The sequence below is a fragment of the Rhyacophila brunnea genome, unplaced genomic scaffold (assembly GCF_057557595.1).
Source record: "Rhyacophila brunnea isolate RB1 unplaced genomic scaffold, BYU_Rbru_1.0 scaffold_17, whole genome shotgun sequence".
Taxonomy (NCBI): domain Eukaryota; kingdom Metazoa; phylum Arthropoda; class Insecta; order Trichoptera; family Rhyacophilidae; genus Rhyacophila; species Rhyacophila brunnea.
Window position 1 is genome coordinate 3,645,199 of NW_028232827.1, and position 22,402 is coordinate 3,667,600.

Consider the following 22,402-nt stretch of genomic DNA (forward strand, 5'->3'; position numbering starts at 1 on the left):
CAGAGTCCTGGCATATAAAAATATTCAATGAATCGTAATGAAGTACACTACTGTCCAACAAGAACTTCTAGCTACCTGTTAAAACTGTGGCCACTCATATTCGGTGCCGCCAGTATAGTAATCACGAAAATGTCATTCTTTCACTGGCACTACCATTGAGTGGTTTATTTCTTAGCTGGCATCGTAGTTGAATACGTTACAGATATTTTTCGCTAGTTGGTTTTTATTTTGTATCATAATTAGATTTTTTATAGACATTTTTCGGGACTGTGTTTTATAAGGTCCTACCTACATACCACTTAACATTATCATTTATCACACATTCAGCAGTGGCAGCATTAGGTTATTTAGAATATTTTTCAGTATGATTTTATAAAGATTTTTAGTCAAGCAACCACTGTTCAAAGAAAATATTAATTGGTTTTCATATTAGTGTTACTCAAGTGGATTGCTTTGAAATTAGATAGTTTTCATAACATGGTGAGCACCAAATCCCATAAAAGCGACTAGGGATCCAATAAATTGCATTATCTAAAAGAACCCATAAAAAGAAAGCTGCATAACATATATTGGAGCATTTTACAAGGGCCTACATTCACAAAACCCACTTGAATGTTTTCAATGTATAGGTACTGTGAAAATCTTTATAATGTACGACTTGTTATAATGTACGACTTGTTATAATGTACGACTTGTTATAACGTAACTTATTTATAACAAATACAGTTCAAGTTCACAGTGCCAGCCGGCTGGTGCCAACCGGCTCCGAGCGGTGACATTATATTATACTGACATATTTACATGTTATCAACTAATAAAAAATATTATGAATATGATCATTGTTAGTTTCGTCAACCTTGACCTAATTTTTACGTTTTCGTGAATTGGCACATGGGGTCAATTCTATATTATATAGGGCGGCAGCAAACCTGTTAAAAACTAACAAGCTCCTCCCATTTAGTCGACGAGAGCGCCTTTGGCTTGTGCCTAAATCTTCTTGTTGAATAGTAATTAATGAGCTAGTCAATGAAAATTGTGATAAAACTTTTTTTAAAACATAAATTATTGCTTACTTCATGAAGGTAATAAAAATAATACTGACATTTTATGACCCATTGGATTTTCACAAAGTTTTACTAGAGAACCAATGCCAAACAACTGTGTTGACAGATGGGAAAAATAAAAAATATTTCGTATTTTTTTATAATAATTTTAGCTCAACATGGATTAATGACAAATGGTTTTTGCACAGATTTTAATTTGAAAGAATTGTATCAGAGATCTGGTAGGCACATCTATGATCGTAAACAAAATTAATGAAAATCAAAAAAAAAAAATTGTTTCAAATTTTTTGAATGCTTATACAGTTTATATTTCGTATTTAGAATTTTTTTCGATTGACGGTCCCGTGGAATTCATATTAACGAGGTTTTACTGTACATACATGATAAATATGAAGAGAAAATGGCATGAATACCTTATAGACTGGCTGTCCGGCAACAGCTTTGCCCAACATGATGAGAGCGTCGGCGATATATATGTTGCTCTCTGCAGGGTTGTTGGGAGTCGTCACCAGGATGACATTATGGCAGTTCTCGTTGATGTTTACTACGTTCACCAAACACACCTTGCAACTGTAGAAGAAGAAAACGAATATTATTCTGGTCATGATGATCCCATCCCACTGAGAAACTGCCTAGGTCTTGAATTAACATAGACTTATGAGCGTAGGGTGAATGCTACATACACCTGACATTAAACGGATTGGGTAACCAGATAATTTTTGGAACATTTTTAATATGTTTTGAGACAATCAAACTTAAGGCTATACCTCAGCTGGGGCACGGTCTAAAACGATCGTGAAATATAATTTGTCATATAAATTTAACATGCGTCCATTTAATGTTCTGTTTATTGTTCTATTAGTAACAATAATAATATATTTATTGTCATGTTTTCTTTTTCAAGTAAATGGGTAACGTTTTTAGTCATCTTTACACGATTTAAGAATTAATACCCCCGTCGCCATCACGAAACAAATTGACGTATTCACACCTCGACGTTCGCTCTCCGATTGCCAGCGAGTTCAAAATTTCGTCGCGCCTATAGTTGAAAATTATTTGCCGTTTCACTGAAGTATCGTCCTAAGATATTATATTATCAAATGTGAATAAGTACGGTCAGCAACATGATAATGCATCGATGAGATTTTTATAATACGATGAAATATTATGCAGTGGCAAAGGATGGAGGTAGGCTGTTGAAATCTGACATAAATAGTGCATGATAAATTTTGTCAGTCATACGTACTGTCACACCCCCGAATTGTCCCCATTTGGGGATGACTCCTCTGGGGGTCTAGAAAGGTCGGAATCATTTCCGAGCTGACTCATAGTAATAGTCGATTACGAGAAAAAAAAATACCCGGCTACGCTGTTTAAACGTATGCCATTAAAAAATTACTGGCAATGCTGCATTTTTTGTCAATCATCAAAAAATATTCATTTATCTATAAAATATCTAAAATTATCCCATTAAATTGTACATAATTTTGGATATTTTATAGATAGAAGAATAGTTTTTATCAATTATGGCTTGGTTTAGCAGGGCTTAATGAATTTAAAAAAACTAACCAACACCATCTGTAATGTTTTCTAAACGACTGTGCACTATTTTATTGGATCACCCACAGCATACCTAAACAATTATGGTTTGGTTGACGCAGGGTTTGTTTGATTTTTAAAAACTAACTGACACTATCTATAATTTGTAATCCTAGTACAATGAAAACAAATACAGCAGGCGCTCGGTAATCCGGCGTTCACCAATCCGGCACGTCCAATAATCCGGCATTTTGCAACTCAGCTCTCCTGCTCTATAATTCGGCAGGTTTTACATTAAACTTTATGGATTACAGCGCTCTTCCAGAACTGCTTTTGTTTTGAATATTGAACACGATATTGCGACACAACCTATTATCGATATTGATTAAGTAAACATTGTTACCAATTTTTTGGGTATGTTTACATAAACTAAAAGATATCCACTATGCAAATCTGTGATAGAATTATTTCCTATAGAAATCCAATAAACCGGCATTTCAGACAATCTGGCATAGGTGAAAAAATATGGGTGCCAGATTACCGAGCGCCTACTATACGTATGACTGGTAAAGTTAGGTGTGCACTATTTATTTTGTATCTTAACAGGCTTCCTCCACCCTTCGCCACCGTTATTATGGTCAGAATAATAATTTGACCGAAACAGACCAAGTTAAAATTGATAAAATACAAGCATGCTGCCATTTTTGCAAAATATACAAAAATACGGAGAGACACAATAGTGAGGTACCTGATGGACCCTTTTGTCAAGCCATGACCACGTGGTAGCTTCTTTTTTTACACCTAGCCCCTAAGAAATCTCGCTTGCTCATATGTCATCCATTTGAAAGTATGTAACCATATGGTAACACCATTCATATTTTCTTGGTTTGTTTTGTAGTATGCACACGACAAATGGATGCTTTTGGATATTCCCTTCTGGAAGGTTTTCACAGAAGGCAAACCACCTGAAATGCAGCAACTGCAGGACTCAACTCAGTCAGAGAGACCAAAAGAAAAAAGATTAACTAAACAAAATATTTCAGTTGGTATTGAAATGTGAAGTGATAATGGTTTAAATTGTACCTGCTGACAAGTCGAAGCATGGCAAGGCTGTCGTTGTTTGTCCACGTCTTGGACACGGGTTCACAGTTGACGAGTCTACAGTTCAGCGCCAATGGCGGTATTTCATCAGGTGGCAGCACTCGTAGCCTTGATAAAAAAAAAATAAAAAATTTTCATTGTAAATGATCCTACGATGCAATGTGGATCTTTAAGGCCACCGTGGATGTTTTTTTAACATACTTTTTGATGAGGAATGACTCATAACCATTTGCCCAACCATCTGTAATTCAATAGGTACATACAGAAAAAGCAATTATTCTTTACTTACTATTATAAAATATCAACATATCAGTGGTCATTACAAGAATTTCACACGAATGAGTCCGACAGATTTGGTGTATGTAATTAATTTGATTGGACACTAGATTGAGAGAAGCAGCATAAGTGCAAGATAGGTTAGCTGTATCCTTAAGATATTTGGCTACGTGTGCAGTTCACCGTATCACATTTCACCATGAAATGTAGTATCGGAAATATATGGTCGTATATTTACGTCTTACGATTAACATTGCTTTTGAACTCGCTCCACCATAAGGTCATATGAATACGTGTATTAATTAAGGCTCTAAGTACCAAAAAGTAGTATTGCCTGTAGTTACAAAATACTGAGTCATTGCAGTAAAATTTCATGAAGCAGACTTTTTGAAAAATGTGGTTTTACAGTGTGAAGCAATCACGGCAGCTTCTATAATTTTAGGTATTAAGAACTTGCAAGTGTCAACACACCATCGTCAGCCATTTTATATTGAATGAGGTTGACCACTGTAGTGCTATTTACACCATTATAAATAAAACAGGCCAACGGACTTACAATGTCGACGGGTTTAAATATTTTTCTGTATTTTTTTGACTTGCTTGAGGCACTTAGACCATAGTTGAAGTTATTGGCGATAATATGTAGAACACTTTTCTATAAAAATGTCAGTTTTTTTGTTTTTGGTACTTAGCGCCTTAATTAATACACGTATTCATATTTCAACTGATGCGGGGCCCAAACAATCGACCCACTCTCAAGCCGGCTTCTCACTAAGGAATTATAAAGAATTTTTAATACAGTAACATCCGAAAAGACCCGGGAAGTACGCAAGACGAAACCCAACATTTGTAGCGCCTTTTTACATATGATAGCAATATTACCACTAAATGACAGCTTACTGTCAAACGTAATGCCAAAATCCCTTACAGATGGTATTCGCGAAAGAACTATGCCATGCATCGAATATTGGAAAAATAATACTCGCGAGGCTCTGGTAAATGATAAAAGAAATCGGGGGCGCCAAATACTTTGCACAAGGGTGCCCATATAGCTACGGCGCGACACTGCTTATAGGCTGTAGTGAATAAAACATTTTTTTACAAACAATTATGTATTCAGGAGATGTTATGTAGTCAATAAATTTAAATAACAATTTTAATGGGATGGATGCATCTGCTTTGCCTGAACCAGATCTTCTATGTTTGGCTTTGTTTTGGCCAGTGCAACTCTCATGTCATTCGTCGCGTATAATCTATTTCGAGATTTTGTCTTGATAGTAAGCAGTGTAGAAAAAGCCGTCTCACTCTTATAGGTGGTTGCGAATGGAATTAGCACTCTTAGAGCTATCTTTGCAACATCAGCTTAAGACTGTACCATTTCAATCCAAAAATCACTACAACACGTTTTGCACCCCATTATTTATCAAATCAATAAACTATTCCAGAATTAAATTGTACTCCGAAAATGGAGAGTATAAATGGGTTATTGATAAAACGATGGTATTTTTCAAATTCTCGTAGTTCAGGAAAATACTAAGAAATCCAAAACCCAAGAAATGTTACATGCAATAATTATAAAAATATAAATAGTATAAATTAATATGAGTTAATTTTTCGCAGTCCTATTGAAACTGCTTCGCGGACCCCTAAGAGACCGCGGACTCCAGTTTGAGAACCGCTGGTTTACAGGCCAGCAGCAAATAAATTTTGAAAATAGTTGATATACTAGATTTTTTTTTCCAAAATCAGCTATGAAAATGCTGAACGAACAATGCGTAATGTTATCATTTCTTTCCGATAAGAAAGCTCAAGGCGAACTGTGCTACGGTGAAATGTAATATGTACAATTTACATGTAACTATTTGGCTACTGGGTTCTTTCACAAGTTTGCAATATCATTTTCGCATATCTAAACAGGTCATTAGAACTATTATCCTGGAAGTCCGTCAGGCGATCATCAATGGATTAAAATAACATGGTAATATACCTATATTTATTTTCTCAAAAAATACATCAAACCAAATCATCTATGTTCATATCCGAGTACGTACTACAAAGTAATTGTAAGTTTCCTAAGGTGTAAAGATCTACAACAGCGGCGAGAAACGGGTGTCACGTTCTACGACCACGAGCCTCTTTTTGATTCGCGGCAAACACCGACAAATGATGGATCGCTGCGAGCGCACCTCGAGCTGCTCGCGGCAGATTCATAAACTAATTATTTAGCGTCCATACTAGTTACTGCATCGGACACGGTTACAGCTCGCTAATGGGTGCCCGGCTTTATACTCTTCAAGCCATACAGAAAACGAAATAATAATCAATCGAGCTTACTTGTCTGCAGTCAGTTTTCCGGTGTGCCCATAATCAATGAATGAGACGTCGTAGAACTTTTCGGTGTCGTTTACAGGTGGATCTTCCGACACTAGCTTTACCCTGTCCCATTGCTTATCTTGGTCGTTGTAGGCGAGGAAAAGTCCTCCTACAAAATAGTCAAAGCATATGTTCAATAGTGTGTTGGACAGAGGCATGGTGGGTCATGGGAAATGAATTTATGTGGATTGTTTAGATTAAAATATTTAAATAAGGTAATATCGTCGCTGTAGATGTCAAGGGAGCCAAGCCACAAATTTGGCGAAGATGAATTAAGTACACAAAAGCATTTTAAAATCATCAAAGATACAGTGGTCAATGGATTTAACCCACAAAACTCCTTTGACATTTTTTGTACATTTCAATATTCAGTGGTCAAGAGATATAACACACATAACTTCTAAGATACTATTGTTTTTAGTTATTTGTACAAAATAATAAAAAGATAACACCACAAAGTATATTCTATGTTCAAAGTTTCACCGTTATATCTTTAAAAACAACAAATTCAATAAAAAAATGTTACTTTTTTTTGTCACACAAAATCTTTGAGCGTCTGTTTCTCAGCATTATGATTTGTGGACTGGCTCCCTTGACATTTACGGCGACGATATGTAGATTCCTTAACAGCGTAAATACCTCATTTAAAATTATGTTTTCAGCGTATTAGGTATTTGATTTGTATTCCTGCCCCTGTTGTAAAATGGTATTGAATATTGATTATCTACACAAACATGAAAGACTAGCAATACTAAAAATGTCTTATTCAGTACTGTAGCGCAAGATAAAATATTGCCAAATCGCTAGTTTTTGAAAATCCTAATCACCCACCACCTCCAACCCGAACCAAATTTTCCAGAAACATATTTTTAAATATTTCAGTGTTACTTGGTAGGTAATGAATATTTTTACGGCCAGTTCATCTCATAAACTTATCATTCATAAGATTTGAGAATGTAGCATTCTTTATTGAACATACATATATTAAAAATACTTCTTTAAAAAAAAATGTCGCTAATCCAGTGGATGCGGGTTCGATTCCTGAGTTTTTTCATATTTTTTTTATCTGATATCTGAGGTATTTTCAAATTATGTATCTTCAATAAGGAATGTTACATTCTAAAATCTTGTGAATTATTCATTAATAGTTTATTTAATTTATAAAGTTTTATCGTCAAATGTCTATTCCAAAATATAAAATGGCAGGACTTCCAATCGCCGAAAGCGGCATTGCCATGTTATTTATTGTTTTGCTAAGCTGTCAACTATGAATAGGATTTATAATTAGTTAGTTTTGTATTAAGTCAACTTAATTTTTTAATTACATTATCTTTGCTCTTGGCCCTTATGCATTAAAATATTTTTGTGCAAAGACAAATGTTAAATAACCGCTACTTAAGTCTGCCACTGTCTGGTGGCGGTATTGTAGTAATCCTTTACCTGCAACAATGTCGTCAACTCCTGGAGTGAGAAAATTCTGTTGTTTAGCATTCTTGTTGAACTTCTCACACAACTCCTTGAGTTTGGGCTGAACGCTAGTGAGCTGAACGTAAAAATCATGCGGCGTATTGATGTGGGTCACAATCACGTGGTCCACGGCGCCTGCAAAGCAAAATAACACCTTACGTCTTCTCCCGGTAATCAAAAAATATATTATATTGTCACTGTACGGGCAAATAGTCATAACGTTCACTTTTCACCGAAGTGACATTTTGATAGCAATGGACTTATTGCATACTCTTACACGAACCGGCCAAGTATCATAAATCCCAACAAATTATTTGATATCAAAATAATTCAAAACTAATTTTTAAGCCATTTGTAACTTGACAAAAAATATTTCAGCCAAATGTTGTCTAAACGTAAGCCACCCGTGTCAATAAAAAAAAATCTCAATTTGTAATAAAATAATAGATAAATCCAATGCCTACAGTTTTTTTCACTTCCTGAACAATTTAATATTTGAGGGTTACGACAATTTATTGGTTTGGAGAGTGACGATATATATCGCAATAACCAGCGGCTTTATTTAGTGTACCCACCGCAACTTCAATCTACCGCACTGAGATTAGCGAGTAGTTATCATCTTGGTTACTTAATGCGATTTGAATCCGGGGTACGGTAATTCAAATTTCAAATTCAAATTAATTTATTTTACATAATATAATAAACATAAAAAATTATAAATTCAAAGCGTTCACGACATGACATAAAGTAAGTGTTAACAATTTTTCAAATAAAAATACAGGGTAATGTGAGTAAATAATACAATAAGAAAAATAAACGTACCTACATGGAAGCACACAGAGTGAACTAGGTTGATAGACTAGACTAGATTCCTAAGATAATTATCAGAGACACAGAAGCCAACACCACCAAGAATGGCAGAGTTTTCATTTACGCAGAAGTCGGAAAAAATATGTAGCTAAATAAAGATCGCTTCTAAACTTCAAGCTACAGTATGTAAAGCATACCTAAGAGAAAGTCAGTCGGATAGAGCCACGGATAATATCCATACAGTCGAAAATAAAGGAGTCTCAAAATTTTCTTCTGGACCCTCTCCACCATAAGGCCATACTTCAACTGATGCGGGGCCCAAACAATAGACCCACTCTCAAGTCTGCTTTTAACTAAAGAGTTATAGAGAATATTTACTACCGTAACATCCGAAAAGACCGGGGAAGTACGCAAGACAAAGCCCAACGAATTTAATCTTTCGCACTATCCGCACAACAGGGTAAATAAGTTGCGCAACCTCTATTGCGCATGTGCACTAGAGAAAATTAAATGTCTTTTTGGTAAATTCTATTTCTTCATTATTAGATTTACTACGCACATTTCTCACCCTAGGATGTCAGTCAAAATGTATATTTGTATAATTAAAATGATACTTAATACTGTTATTGAATGAAAATCAACATGCTTGAAGCTTTTGACATTACAAAATCATTTTAAAACAAATTAAAAATAACCTTTAACTATGCAATTCTAGGTGAAACCTTAATGAAACATATTGTATAGAATCATACAGTAGTGAAGGGTGGAGGCAAGCTGTTAAGATCCGCCTTAAAGCTATACTTCAGTTGAGGCATGGTCTAAAAAGATCGGGGCTAGGCGATGCGCGGATTGTGCAAATGACGCGTGCCGAACGAAATATAATTTGTCATAAAAATCCAACATGCGTCCATTTAATGATATGTTTGTCATATTACTTATAATAATAGTATATTCATTGACATGTTTTCTTTTTTAAGTACATATGTAAAGTTTTTTAGTCATCTTTACACGATTTAAGAATATTTTCATCCGACGCCATGACTAAACAAATCGACGTGTGGACACCTGGACTGTCGATCTCCGATTGGCGACTAGTGAGAAATTTCGTCACACCTACTGTTGAAAATTATTTGCCGTTTCACTGAAGTACGCTCTTAAATGGTGCACACTAAACTTTGTCAGTCATAAGTATTTGTTTTCATTGAAATAAGACTACAATTTACAGATGGTGTCAGTTTTATTCAATTAAACCTTGCGAAAACCAAGCCATAATAGATAATAGTCAAAAAATACTCATCTATCTATAAAATATCTAAAATTATACAATTAAATCATATATAACTTTGAATATTTCATAGATAGAATAATATTTTTTTTATCAATTATACTTTGGTTTGCATGGCAAAAAATGAACCAACAATATGTTTAATATGTATTCTTAATCCAACGGAAACAAATAAGTATGAATGAAAAAGTGTGCACAATTTTGTCACATCGCCCAAAATATAACAAAACTATTATCGGCAGGGTTTATTTGCTTTTCACTAACCAATACCATCGGTAAATTGTAGTCTTAGTTGAATAAAAACAAATACGTATGACTAACAAAGTTTAATGTGCACTTTTTATGGCGAATCTTAACAACCTACCTCCACCCTTCGCTACTAGAATCGTAAGTAACTTTTAAATGCATTCACAATGTAATTAATACCATTTTTATATACCATTTGACAGTAAGATGTATGTGAATGTGATGGTTATGTAGCCTACTAAGGCGGCGGAAAATAATCGCGACTGACATCATCATTTGCAGATTTGAACATGGGCTGAATAGAGATATCATTTATCACGGATACAACCATGTTTAGGAACACTCGTGACAGGTTTGTATGAAGCTGCAGAACTGCAACAGTTTACACCGATCCATATTGCTATTTTGAAAATAAGTCTTACATACTTAAATTCATAGGCAAATTCTGTACAGTGGTGGGGGGGTTTCACATTGAGAGAATGCCTGATGAGAGGGTTCCAAAAATCCTGAAGCAGAAGCGACCTGGAGGTAGGCCAAGAATGAATGGAGGAGACCTGCAAACTCGAGATGACTGGAAGGGAAAATAGTCAGTGGAAGGCGCTGGAAATGTAGTGCTGGGGAAAAAGTAATCTAAATCATTAACATGCGTATACACTTACCAACAAAAAGACTTTTGATAGTTTTGTTTTCCGGAGGGTTATACATGCGCCGCACGGTACCACTGGCTGTAAGCTTCGGCGTGGCTGAAAAATAATATAGCTCAGTTAGGGGGGTTGTTGTCATTTTCCAATGGCTTGAAACAATTTTGTATCTTACAAGCACGATTAAACCACACTGATTCTATTCTGCCTCTAAATGGTACTATTCTACCCCACGATGACCGCGCTGCCCGATTCTATGCCAAAGCAAACATGTTTGCGGATATAGCCGGGCGTACAGTGCCAGCCATACAAAAAACGCAGACTTATTCGCCTGTCTTTGAAGATAGAATGCCAGTCTCAGTCGTTTGTTTTGAATAATTTAAAATTCGGAATAATACTGGTCCAATAATGAAACATTTAGCAAATGATTGGTTAGTGTTTATGATAAACTTTGAATATATTTAAAAAAATAAATAGATACATAAGGTTTATTTTTGCTAAAAAATTCGCAGCCTCTCACTTGCCGCCAATATTTTACCATGCCCCATGACCGGCAAAGCAATCAATTAAAGAAAAAAAAACCAACAGAAGACGTATCATCTTCCATCATAACACTAGACCTCATAAGGCAAAAACGATTCCCAAAATAACTGAGGCAGTTAAATGGGATGTCATTTCGCATCTAACATATTCTAATAACTTGGCACAACTAGATTACCATCTTTTCTGCAGTCTATAAAACCATATTAATGGGAAACAGTTTAGTACAAAAGATAATGTCCAAAAGAAGTTTTTACATTGTCAAAAAGTGATTTCAGTCATAGAAATCTTACCTGTATCAAGATTTGGACCTGTATTAGGAATAGAAGAATCCAGCGACCGGTCAATGGGGGCAACTTCGACTTCTGGAGGCAGCTTTGAAGTCGGTAGCAGTTCCACTTCATTGCTCTTCACGATTACTGTGCAATGGCTATCAACTATATTGAATATCTCGTTGTTGATTTCAACACTGTAAAATTAAATGAAATGGATGCTCTAATTACATGAACATACTTACAGACAGAATCAGCAGCTCATGTTGACCATTATTAACAACAATCATCAATCACAAATAGGGAATCCAATCCCGAGCCAAAATTCTGATCCCGGGATTTCGGGATTACAATTTGACAATCCCGGGATCCCAGGACTGGTCCCGGGATTGGGATTTTTTCCATTGTTAATATATTTACAAATAACATTGATAAAATCGGTCAAAAATAAATCTAGTATAATTTATACTATTTAAGACAATTATTGTTAATATTGTATACGTTCAATCTTGGAAATACACAAGTTTAATGGAGTAAATAATATTGTAATATAAATAATAATGTGAATTTAATAGGAGATTGCTGTTTCTGATAGTAAAGACTTAATGAATGGATTAGCGAGATTTAAAATAGTAAAGCAAATAATCATGGCGTACTTATGGCCTTTCCGCTTCATAAATCTAATTAGTCAGCCAAGTATGAAACTGCCGTAAAACGTATATCATGGTGGAATTACTTTGTTAAAAGTGCGAAGCATTGTTTTTTTCCAATCTTTCCATTTTTAATAATTTATGTGAAAAAATAAAATGAATCGGCAACCTACACATGAGTATAAATCAAACTTCATTCTAACTCAGTTTATTTCTAATGTAGTTATTTTTTATTAAAAGTATTTTTTCTGTTATATTTTCGCTTTTATTTTATTTTCCATAAAAATTGATAAAAAAATCAATCCCGAAATCCCGGGATTATGTTTATCAATCCCGGGATTCATAGTTATCGAAAATAGCTCGGGATCCCGGGATTGGAATCCCTAATCACAAATAACTATTACACAATTACACATAACAATTCAGTTACCAATTGAATCACTTAACACTTGTTATATTATATCGTCACTGTTCTGGCAGAAGACACTAATTCGAAAAAATGACATACTTATTGAGTTAGTTATACCAAAATGTTCCTTATTTCAAACTTTACCGTCTGGAAAACATACTAATTTTTATAAAATATACATTTGCTTAACAATTTTGTGCAAACGAACTAAATGAAAAATTACAAAATGTTGTCTGGAAATAACAACTAATTGAGTTAGTGTTTTCTTTCAGAACCATTTTTGCTTTTCACCTTATACTGGAAGCGATTTGGTGTCTATAGTCTCTAAAACAATATGATCTGAGAGATTGACAGAGATTTTTTTACAATTATATATTGCTTTTAATCATCACAGTCCTTTTATTTATTCATTTATTGTTTTATAATCAAAATCGACAACAAGTCATTGATGTATAAAACACATTAAAAGGATTATTCATATCGTCTCTGTTCTGGCAGAACACACTAACTGGAGAATACTAGTTTTGAGTAATTTGACTTTGAAGTTGTTAAAATGTTTGAAATGGTCTATCACGTTTATAAAGTAATCGTAAAAAGGATTACTTTAAAATAAAGACTGTTTATTTACTAAGGTTTCCAAACGGTAAAGTTTGAAATAAGGACAATTTTGGTATAACTAACTCAATATGTGATTTTTTCGAATTAGTGTCTTCTGCCAGAACGGTGACGATATGTAGTCCAGGTGCGTTACCTAACCCGTATACATAATCAGAGAGACACACTTTCTTCTGTAATTTGTCTACTTGAGATAATAGTATACACGAAAAGTTATGGGTGCCAGGTCAGAAAGTGGTTGTGACTCCCAATCTTCACCTCCGTAACTTGGTACTTGACGAGAATCGCGCAAGTACATCGGATTCATCGGAATCATATAAAGTTTGTTTTGCAATTCGTCTACCTGAGACAACAAAAGATATAGCACCATGCCAAGGAGTCGATGTGGCTCCCACTTCTCACATTCGTAACTTGGTACTCGATGGGCACCGCGAGCGCGCCTCTGATTTACCTGCATAATATGATATACCTACACGGTCTATTATAATTGTCCAATATTGTGCTTCTATCTTATTGATTTATATGACAAATTATATTTTGTTTGGCACACGTAATTTGCACAACCCGCGCATCGCCTAGCCACGATCTTTTTAGACCATGCTTCAACTGAAGTATAGCCTTAAAACATTCCATCCCTCCTCTCCCGCGATTCGTCCGGAGTCAGAGAGCCGTTTTTTAGTATATACTAGCAGCATTGAACACTCTATAAGGAATTTTAGATTGTATGGACCATTGCTAGTATTAAATGTTCTGAATAATCGGCGGTCTCTTATACTATACAGCTCATATTCCACTGCGAAAACAAAATTGGAATAACAACTTACGAAACGGAAGATTCTGTATCATCTGTGACTAAGCTGTCGGCCAGATACCATGGAAAGTCAACAGTTGGTTCCAATAATTTCGCAAACGAGTTATAATCGATCTGAAAAAGAAAAAAAACACAAGCTTGCAATCAAAGAATTTGAACTCACCTGCCGCCACCACCTGATTTGATACAGGTTAGTACACTATCCAAATAATTTGAGCTCTAAAAACATAGAAGTTATATACGCATTCCTCATTAGAAATTTTGAAGGCAGTTCGATTGTTGAATCAAATGATTTTAAGTGGATGTATTAGTAATAACATCATTATTGACAGACACATAAACAAAATGGCAGATTGCAACCTGGTTTGAAGTCTGCTGCTTTGTTTACATACCTACACCTAGATACACATTTGTCGATGTTTTATGTGATTATTCATCTTAAAAGCAATGGTCAATGTATTGCTTTTGGCTGCCTACATAAAATTGATGGGGGAATATCAAATTATATTCAAATGTCTACTTTGATACAGCAATGTGAGATGTGTGATATAAGAAATTACAGTTGAATTTAATTATATACTATCCAGTCCAATGAATTTTGAGTATCTAATGCTTATTTTGGAAATATTTACACGTAGAATCGTGTATGTAATTTATATATTGCGCCAATATGGACTACCAACTATGCCATATGCATCCTTTCTAATTATGATGAAATTTACTAGTAGTTTTAGCATTTCTTGAAGCGGTTCACAGATTGCGTTAATTTTAGCAGTCGGCTTTTGTATTTTAAATCAAAAGTATTCGAGAATAAAAAAAATAGTTTACAGTAAAACCTTGTTAACAAGAACACGGATAAATCGAAATTTTCACAAAAAAAAAGTCCCTTGAACATTATTTTCATATAATACCAAGCATATCTTTAATTCGAAATGATTCTGGCATATAAAAATTTTCAATAAATATTTCATGAGCAAAAAACATAATAAATTGCTTATTTTATGAAGGTAATAAAAATAGTCCTGACATTTTATGACCCATTATCACATCAGTGGCACAACTGTACTCCACTCAAAGGAAAAACAATAACTCACATGTTTCAAGGCTGTAGGTATTATTGATATTTTGTTGGGTTTTAACTTAGTTTTACTAGAGAACTAATGTGTTTGGAACAATGGAACAAATTGGAAAAGTAAAAAATATTTCGTATTTTTGATAATTCTCAACACATGGTGGTAAATACTCACCTCTTCAATTAAGTTCAATTAATGGATGAATGATGCATGGTATTTGCACAGATTTTAATTTGAAAGAATTGTATCGGAAATTTGGTAGGCATATATATCTATGATCGTAAATTTTTAAATTTTTTTTTCAGTTTTAGTATTTCTTCCCCATACATTTCGGTCCCGTAAAATTCGTATTAACGAAGTTTTACTGTATTATATAATTATGTAATTGACTAATGGCATGAATCAGAAATTTTTTTGTGGAATGTCAGTAGAAGTGTGAAGTTCTCTTCAAATGAACCTGCAGATAGAGTTTTTTTGGTTCAATTTCATACAATTAAATGATGAAAACTCACATGTTCCTTTTGCTCGGCTGTCAAATTGCTTTGGAAGAACTCTATGAGTGTATTTATCTGACCGGAGATTCCTGTCAGCTGTCCCAGAATGTTGGAGTATGTTTTTTTGCCGTCGTCGTACTCTTTAAGCAGGCGCTTCTCCATGCGGTGCAAGCGGGCATACAGTAATGCGAAATGATCTGCAAGGGGGTTACTGTTCACCTTTTCATTGAACGACGGAAGACGCGGTCTGTTTAGCTTCATATTAAGTTCCTAAAAAATAAAAATCCAAAGAATATTCAACAGTACAGTAGAATCTCGATACAACAGACAAAATATCCGGTCAAATGTGAAAATTGTTAAAAACATCCTAACGTTATACATGTTTAAATCTAAGTGGCACCGCTTGTAAACAACGTTCTGTGCATGATAATCATGGCATACCTTTCGCACTCGAATTCAAGTCATAATGCCATCCTGCTCTTAGACTGAATGTAGTACTGACGTTTGCTACGATGGCCACTAATGCTGCAATTATATTACGATCACATCACATAATGCTGGTACAGCGACAAATTTAGTCTATGGTTTCGTCATTCCGCAGAATATTTTGAACGATCACTATCTGTATAAATTCAATGATGAAGAGTGCCAACTCTAATGTATTAGTATTTTGAATTATTATTCATTATTCATGCTAATTTCAATTGAGTTTAACAGTTTCTACGTGTGCGTACGTTAAAATTACTTGCGATATTGCATCCACAGGTCGAAACCCCCTATGTATAAGTCCGTATCTGCATAATGGTACTTTTCAGTAGTACGATTTTAATAAATTTTAATGTTTATTTATAATGCTGGAATCGTAATTTTATTGAACTTTTGTTTTTTTTTCGATTATTATTGTTGTATTATCTTTAAAATTATTTAATAAAGGGTAATCAAGTAAATATATCCATAAACGCAGTTACGAGCTTATACGTAGGTGTTGCGATAATATTTTGAATAGAACTCTGCCAGCAGACCATAGATAATGGACAACATTCTTATAAAAAATACTTAGTGCCAACCACTAAAAACAAAAAAGCGCGATTTTGACACGAGTCAAAATTGTGTAGGCATATAGAAAATGATAAAAAAAACATTCATAGAGTCATGCGGGTGTTGACGCAAGCGTGGTACGCGTGAGGTGACTTCATTGTTGTTCTGGTGATTTCGGCAGATTTTGCTAACTGACAATGTTCGTTTAAAGGTTCAAAATCAGTCTGATAACATTTTAAATACCAATAAAAACGACATTACACACTTTTCCCCATAGCGGCAATTTACTGTGACAGCACATAACGTGATCATAATATATTTGAACCTCAACCGACACTAATAATTATGACCGTCAAGCTACGCGCACTCGAGAATCACTTGCGGATGCGAGAGGTTGCAATTACTCGTAGGCGAGTATCCCTAGTTATAGCTGCAGGCCAGGTGTTCATCGCTGGACTCAAGTGGACTGTCTGGATATGGGAAATGTACTTGGAAAAGCAATAGTAAATAGGAAGTCAGTGATACATGTGAGGTTTTGTTATCCCCGCCTCCCGAAACCACGTTATTATGTGCCCGTATATAATAGATGAAAGGTAACGTCACTCAACCTAACCTAACCAAAAATTCGTAAGAAATACTTGCGTCAATAATTTACATGTAGACTGATTTATCCTTTGAAAAATTATTAGGTACTCTAAAAATATTAGACTAATAGAGTGGAGGAGTGTGTTTAAAGCAACCGAGATTCACCACAGACCATAGACCGAGAGAAGGAGGGGAACTTCCTCACGCCCTCTGAAACTACCTTGCAAACGCTATGAAATGTAACTGCTCTAATGCCAACAGTTATGTTGAATAGATCGACTGTGGATATTGACATACACTTTGTGGTGGAAATGCTTACCGCAGTAGTCCTTCTGACACGGTGAAGCACATCTTTAGCGCCCTGCATCAGTATTGCGATATTGGCTTGACATTCTTCATTCTGTAAGATATAAATCCTTGATTAATTTATTGTATTTAGAAATATATTGCATTACGTAAATATTTAAGTGGAGACACTACAACGTAATCACCAGGTTTCGAGTCACCTTTTCGCACAGCAAACTAAAACATTATACATAGCTGGATAATGATGTTTAGCTGGTTCCAACATTTGAGAATTGAGTTTTAACTGTGGATTCTAAAGAGTGTTTGTGCTGCAGGGTACCTAAGGTTTCCCCTTTTTTGTTTTGTCGCAACCTCTTACCTTTTGACTTAGAATTGTGCTACATCATTACATTTCATAATATCGTCACCGTTCTGGCAGAAGACACTAATTCGAAAAAATCACATATTGAGTTAGTTATACCAAAATTGTCCTTATTTCAAACTTTACCGTCTGGAAACCTTCTTAGTAAATAAACAGTCTTTATTTTAAAGTAATCCTTTTTACGATTACTTTATAAACTCACGTGATAGACCATTTCAAACATTTTAACAACTTCAAAGTCAAATTACTCAAAACTAGTATTCTCCAGTTAGTGTGTTCTGCCAGAACAGAGACGATATAATCATTTACCTTGGTCTTGAGTTGCACGATTGTGTGCGTTCCACAGATGCTGATGCAATTGACGCAGATAGCTTTGTCGCAATTTCTACAAAAGAGATCTAGCGGCTTCTCCGGGTGCCGTTCACATGTCGACAGAGCTTTTTTTAGCTTTTCAACATCTGCAAAAAATAATTATGTCCATCAAGAGAAAGAAGCAACAGGATCCTAGCGGCAACTGCAAAACGTTATCAGGTTAGGTCGTTAGGCTCAGATTAGTGTTTATAAAACCAGGATCCACGAGAACAGTTGTCAGCAGACTTAGGCACGTTTCAGACGGGACACCGGTGTCGCGCTCATATATAATATAAGAGGCCTTTGTATTCGAATAAAGGGGCCTTTATATTATGTTTATGAACGCCCCAGGGCCTTATTCGAATGACAAAACACCTTAAGGCGATACTAAATAATTTTCAACTATAGGTGCGACGAAATTTTGGACTCGCTGGCAATCGGAGAGCGAACGTCGAGGTGCGAACACATCAATTTGTTTCGTGTTGGCGACGGGGGTATTAATTCTTAAACCGTGTAAAGATGACTAAAAACGTTACCCATTTACTTTAAAACGAAAACATGTCAATGAATATATTATTATTGTTAATAATAGAACGATAAACTGAACATTAAATGGACGCATGTCGGATTTATATGAAAAATTATATTTCGGTCGGCATGCGTCATTTGCACCCGCGACCCGCAATCCGCGCATCGCCTAGCCACGATCTTTTTAGACCATGCCTCAACTGAGGTATAGCCTTAACAAAACGGTATTCTAACATAGCAGGGCTATTCTAGCATATCACTTTAATTTTTTTTAGAAGGGAGTTCTTTGAAACAACCTACTTCAATTATTTATTATTTATATAAATAAATGTATAAATTTGTTTATAAAGACATAAATAACCTAACTAGGCTGTTTCAAAAAACACTTCTGTAAAATATTTCAAATGTGAGTTAGGTTCATTGAAAAATAATAATCATTTTGTTTTTTATCTATTATGTAGGGTCAAAATTATAATTATATAAAAAATGACAGGTAGATACTTGACAATAATGACTGAAGTCTTAGTACCCTTACATATTTGATAATAATTAATTCCTTCTAGTATTAATTGAGCGTAGTTGTGCAGAAAGCAGACAGTCCGCACAAACCACACACTGAGATATAAGCACTTTTATGTTACATGAGATTATTTAATTCTACACAATTTCAATGGACTATTTTTTGTTTTTGATTTGTGTATGATTTTATAGTACTTTCAAGGATATTAAATGAATTATTTAAGAGATATTGGTATTTAAATGGCTGGCTGCTTTCTACAAAATATGAAAATTCAATGATCCTCATTCTGCAGAAAGCAGCCATGTGTGGTTTTGTTTGAAGAAACTCCATATAATTATTTCAAAATTGCTTCCTTCATAATAAACAAGTTGAGATTTGCAGATGATTGAGAAGGGTGAAAAGTGTCGGTCGCTCAAAAGATGATAACATTTTAAGGTGATTAGGTGATAAGGTGAGTAACAGCTATGAGGAAAAAACCAAGAAGATTTACTATGTATCCGAAAAAAACGTCATGTCAAGAGTGATTTCTGCAAAATTAGGAGACCAACTATTTGTGAACATAATTAAATGCAGAAATAGGTCAAGTGATTGTGGCTGCTTTCTGCAAATCAACGGTAGCGTGTTTTTCGTTATGTGAAATTTTCGTAACGCATTTATGTTATATTTTTGTATGCTGGCTGCCTGGCTGATTTATGCAGAAGGTAGAAAAAACCTGTGAGTTTGTGTTAAACACGATAACTCATTTTTTCCGATATTGTGGACTGTGCTTTCTGCATAACTACGCTCAATTGTGACTTCCTGTGAATTATCGATTATTAAAATGCCAAACAATTTTAAATGATGTAGGCAATATTTTATAATGACTTAATTTACCATAGACCAGGCATGTAGAATTTGAAGTAGGCTGTGAGGCCACTATCCAGTATCAGAATGCAGTGATCTACCTACCTCACTGTGAGGCGTTACAAATTAAACAATACATCTTGTATTTTATCATCCAAGGTAAATCCTCAACTTCCCATTCGTCGTGAAAATGGTGACATTGGTATCAATATTATAATATGTAGGTCTACAACTATTAATAAAATAATCTCTTTCAATGATATGTGTTTGAATCCAGAGCATGGACATGGAGGTAGTAGGTTCGGCAAGTGGATAACATTATGTTATCTCTCATTAATCGGGAGGTGGCTAAAATCCACGTCTAATTGTAGAGTCAAAGAGAAAAAATGTGCAAAAAATAATATCAAAAATACTTAAAAATTCATTTTTTAAATACAACAGTTATAACCGGTTAGTTATTCGGAAAATAACCGCTAACCGGGTAGTATTTTTCCTCCGGTTAATTGGAAGCCCTAAGTATGACCATATCGACTGTAAAAAGGAAAAAGGGCGTAATCCACACAAAACAAATTTTACAGGAGCAAAAAACGTTTTATCAATGATTTTCTGTCAAAATCAAAATTTTTAATATACACAGACTTGAAGTCTATAATGATTAATAATTTGGTGTATTATTTTCCCAATCTGACATTAATTACGTAAGTTATTAGAGAAAAACTGATAAAAATGATGGCAATATCCTTTTTCCTTACCAATTTCAAATGTCGTATTCATAAAATACAGTGGACTTACGCAGCAAATAGCCTTTTTTCTCACTTATTTTAAATTAAATTCTTGGGAATGTATTTCTTTATAGTGTTTCACTAGGTGTTTATTTAATATTTTTTCATTTCCCATGGTTTAATTATATTAATGTTAAAATTAGAACAATCATAATTTATTATTTTCAGAAAAAAAGTATTTTATTAAAACATAAATGACACATAATCATTACATAATAGTAATAATAATAATAGTAAATATAGCAAATATTTTATTATATATAGATAGACATAACTATATTGATTCAAGCTAATCTTAGTTATTTACAATAATTATAACAAATAACCAATATTTGCGGATGTATTTGGTTCTTGACAATCACTTGTCACTTCAATCAGTGGCTCCTGACAACAAATTAAAACAAATCGCATTTTACTCGAGATTGGACGTAAAATTCACACGGCCTTCATTTCCAAAAACTAAAAGCTAAATTTTGATAATAATTCGTCATTTTCAGCTTAAATCCTTTGGGCGTACCATGTATTGAGTTACATACTTTGCTAATAACAAATAAAACCCACTTTGCAAAAACTGAGGCCTACGCCCCATTTCCTTTCCACAGTCGATATAGTATTAAAAACTAGATAGATACCTCTATTGATTGCTAGCTTTTGTAATCCTCTTGTGGCAGGATGCGAAATACCAGCAGGATACATGACTCGCGAGGTCGGAAATTCAGGCTTGTTTTGCTGTAAAAGGGAATAATTATTTAAATATATTATTGAAAATAAATACAATTATACGACTTCAGCATGTGGCCATACTTAACGGAATTCAGTCTCTGCCATAAGCTCAAATTACATAGGTAGATTCTCAGGCCAACCCTCTGACACGATCACCGCCGATGGTGAAAAGTCACTTTTGAGTCGTTCTCTAGAGCAGTGCTTCTCAAACTTTTAAATACCACAGCCCCCGAAATCAGAAAAATAAATCCAAGGCTCCCCTCCCCAAAAATTATAGTCTTAATGATCAACAATACATACCTACTTTATTTACCATTAATTATCATTATAGGTACACTTTTATTAAAAAATAATAGAACATTTCATTAAGGTACAGTACTCTCTTAGTAATCCGCCACCCCAAAAACCAAACAAGTATCCAATTAGTGAATGCGGCGGATTATAGTGCATACATACAAAATATGGTAAAAATTAAAACAGGTTTGAGAAATTTGTACTAGCAAATTACGGTTTTATTTATAATTAAAATCAAGTATTAACTAAATATTAAACAGTAAATCACTTGACACAACCAGTTGTTCGGTGAGGCAGATATTCTTGAATGGCTTAGGATTGGCTTTCCCTATGACCAAAAGCTTCATTTGTGTGTCCCGGTTACATTGGAGCATGGCAAAATTGTGATGCGGTCCTTGGGCACTA

The 22,402-nt window shown here is 34.5% G+C and overlaps 1 protein-coding gene across 1 annotated transcript in view; it reads right to left on the reverse strand.

Annotated features, from left to right (window-relative positions):
• The window catches only part of LOC147073568 (RING finger protein 17-like), a 39,998-nt gene that overhangs the window by 13,942 nt on the left and 3,654 nt on the right, over positions 1 to 22,402 (reverse strand). Inside the window, exons 3-13 of the mRNA XM_085944824.1 lie at positions 21,613 to 21,709; positions 18,266 to 18,414; positions 17,609 to 17,689; positions 15,685 to 15,936; positions 14,113 to 14,213; positions 11,636 to 11,811; positions 10,821 to 10,904; positions 7,794 to 7,955; positions 6,315 to 6,462; positions 3,687 to 3,812; positions 1,478 to 1,634 (exon numbers count right to left, since the gene is read on the reverse strand). Coding sequence (XP_085800950.1) covers positions 1,478 to 1,634; positions 3,687 to 3,812; positions 6,315 to 6,462; positions 7,794 to 7,955; positions 10,821 to 10,904; positions 11,636 to 11,811; positions 14,113 to 14,213; positions 15,685 to 15,936; positions 17,609 to 17,689; positions 18,266 to 18,414; positions 21,613 to 21,709 — 1,533 coding nt within the window. The remainder of the gene's footprint in view (positions 1 to 1,477; positions 1,635 to 3,686; positions 3,813 to 6,314; positions 6,463 to 7,793; positions 7,956 to 10,820; positions 10,905 to 11,635; positions 11,812 to 14,112; positions 14,214 to 15,684; positions 15,937 to 17,608; positions 17,690 to 18,265; positions 18,415 to 21,612; positions 21,710 to 22,402) is intronic.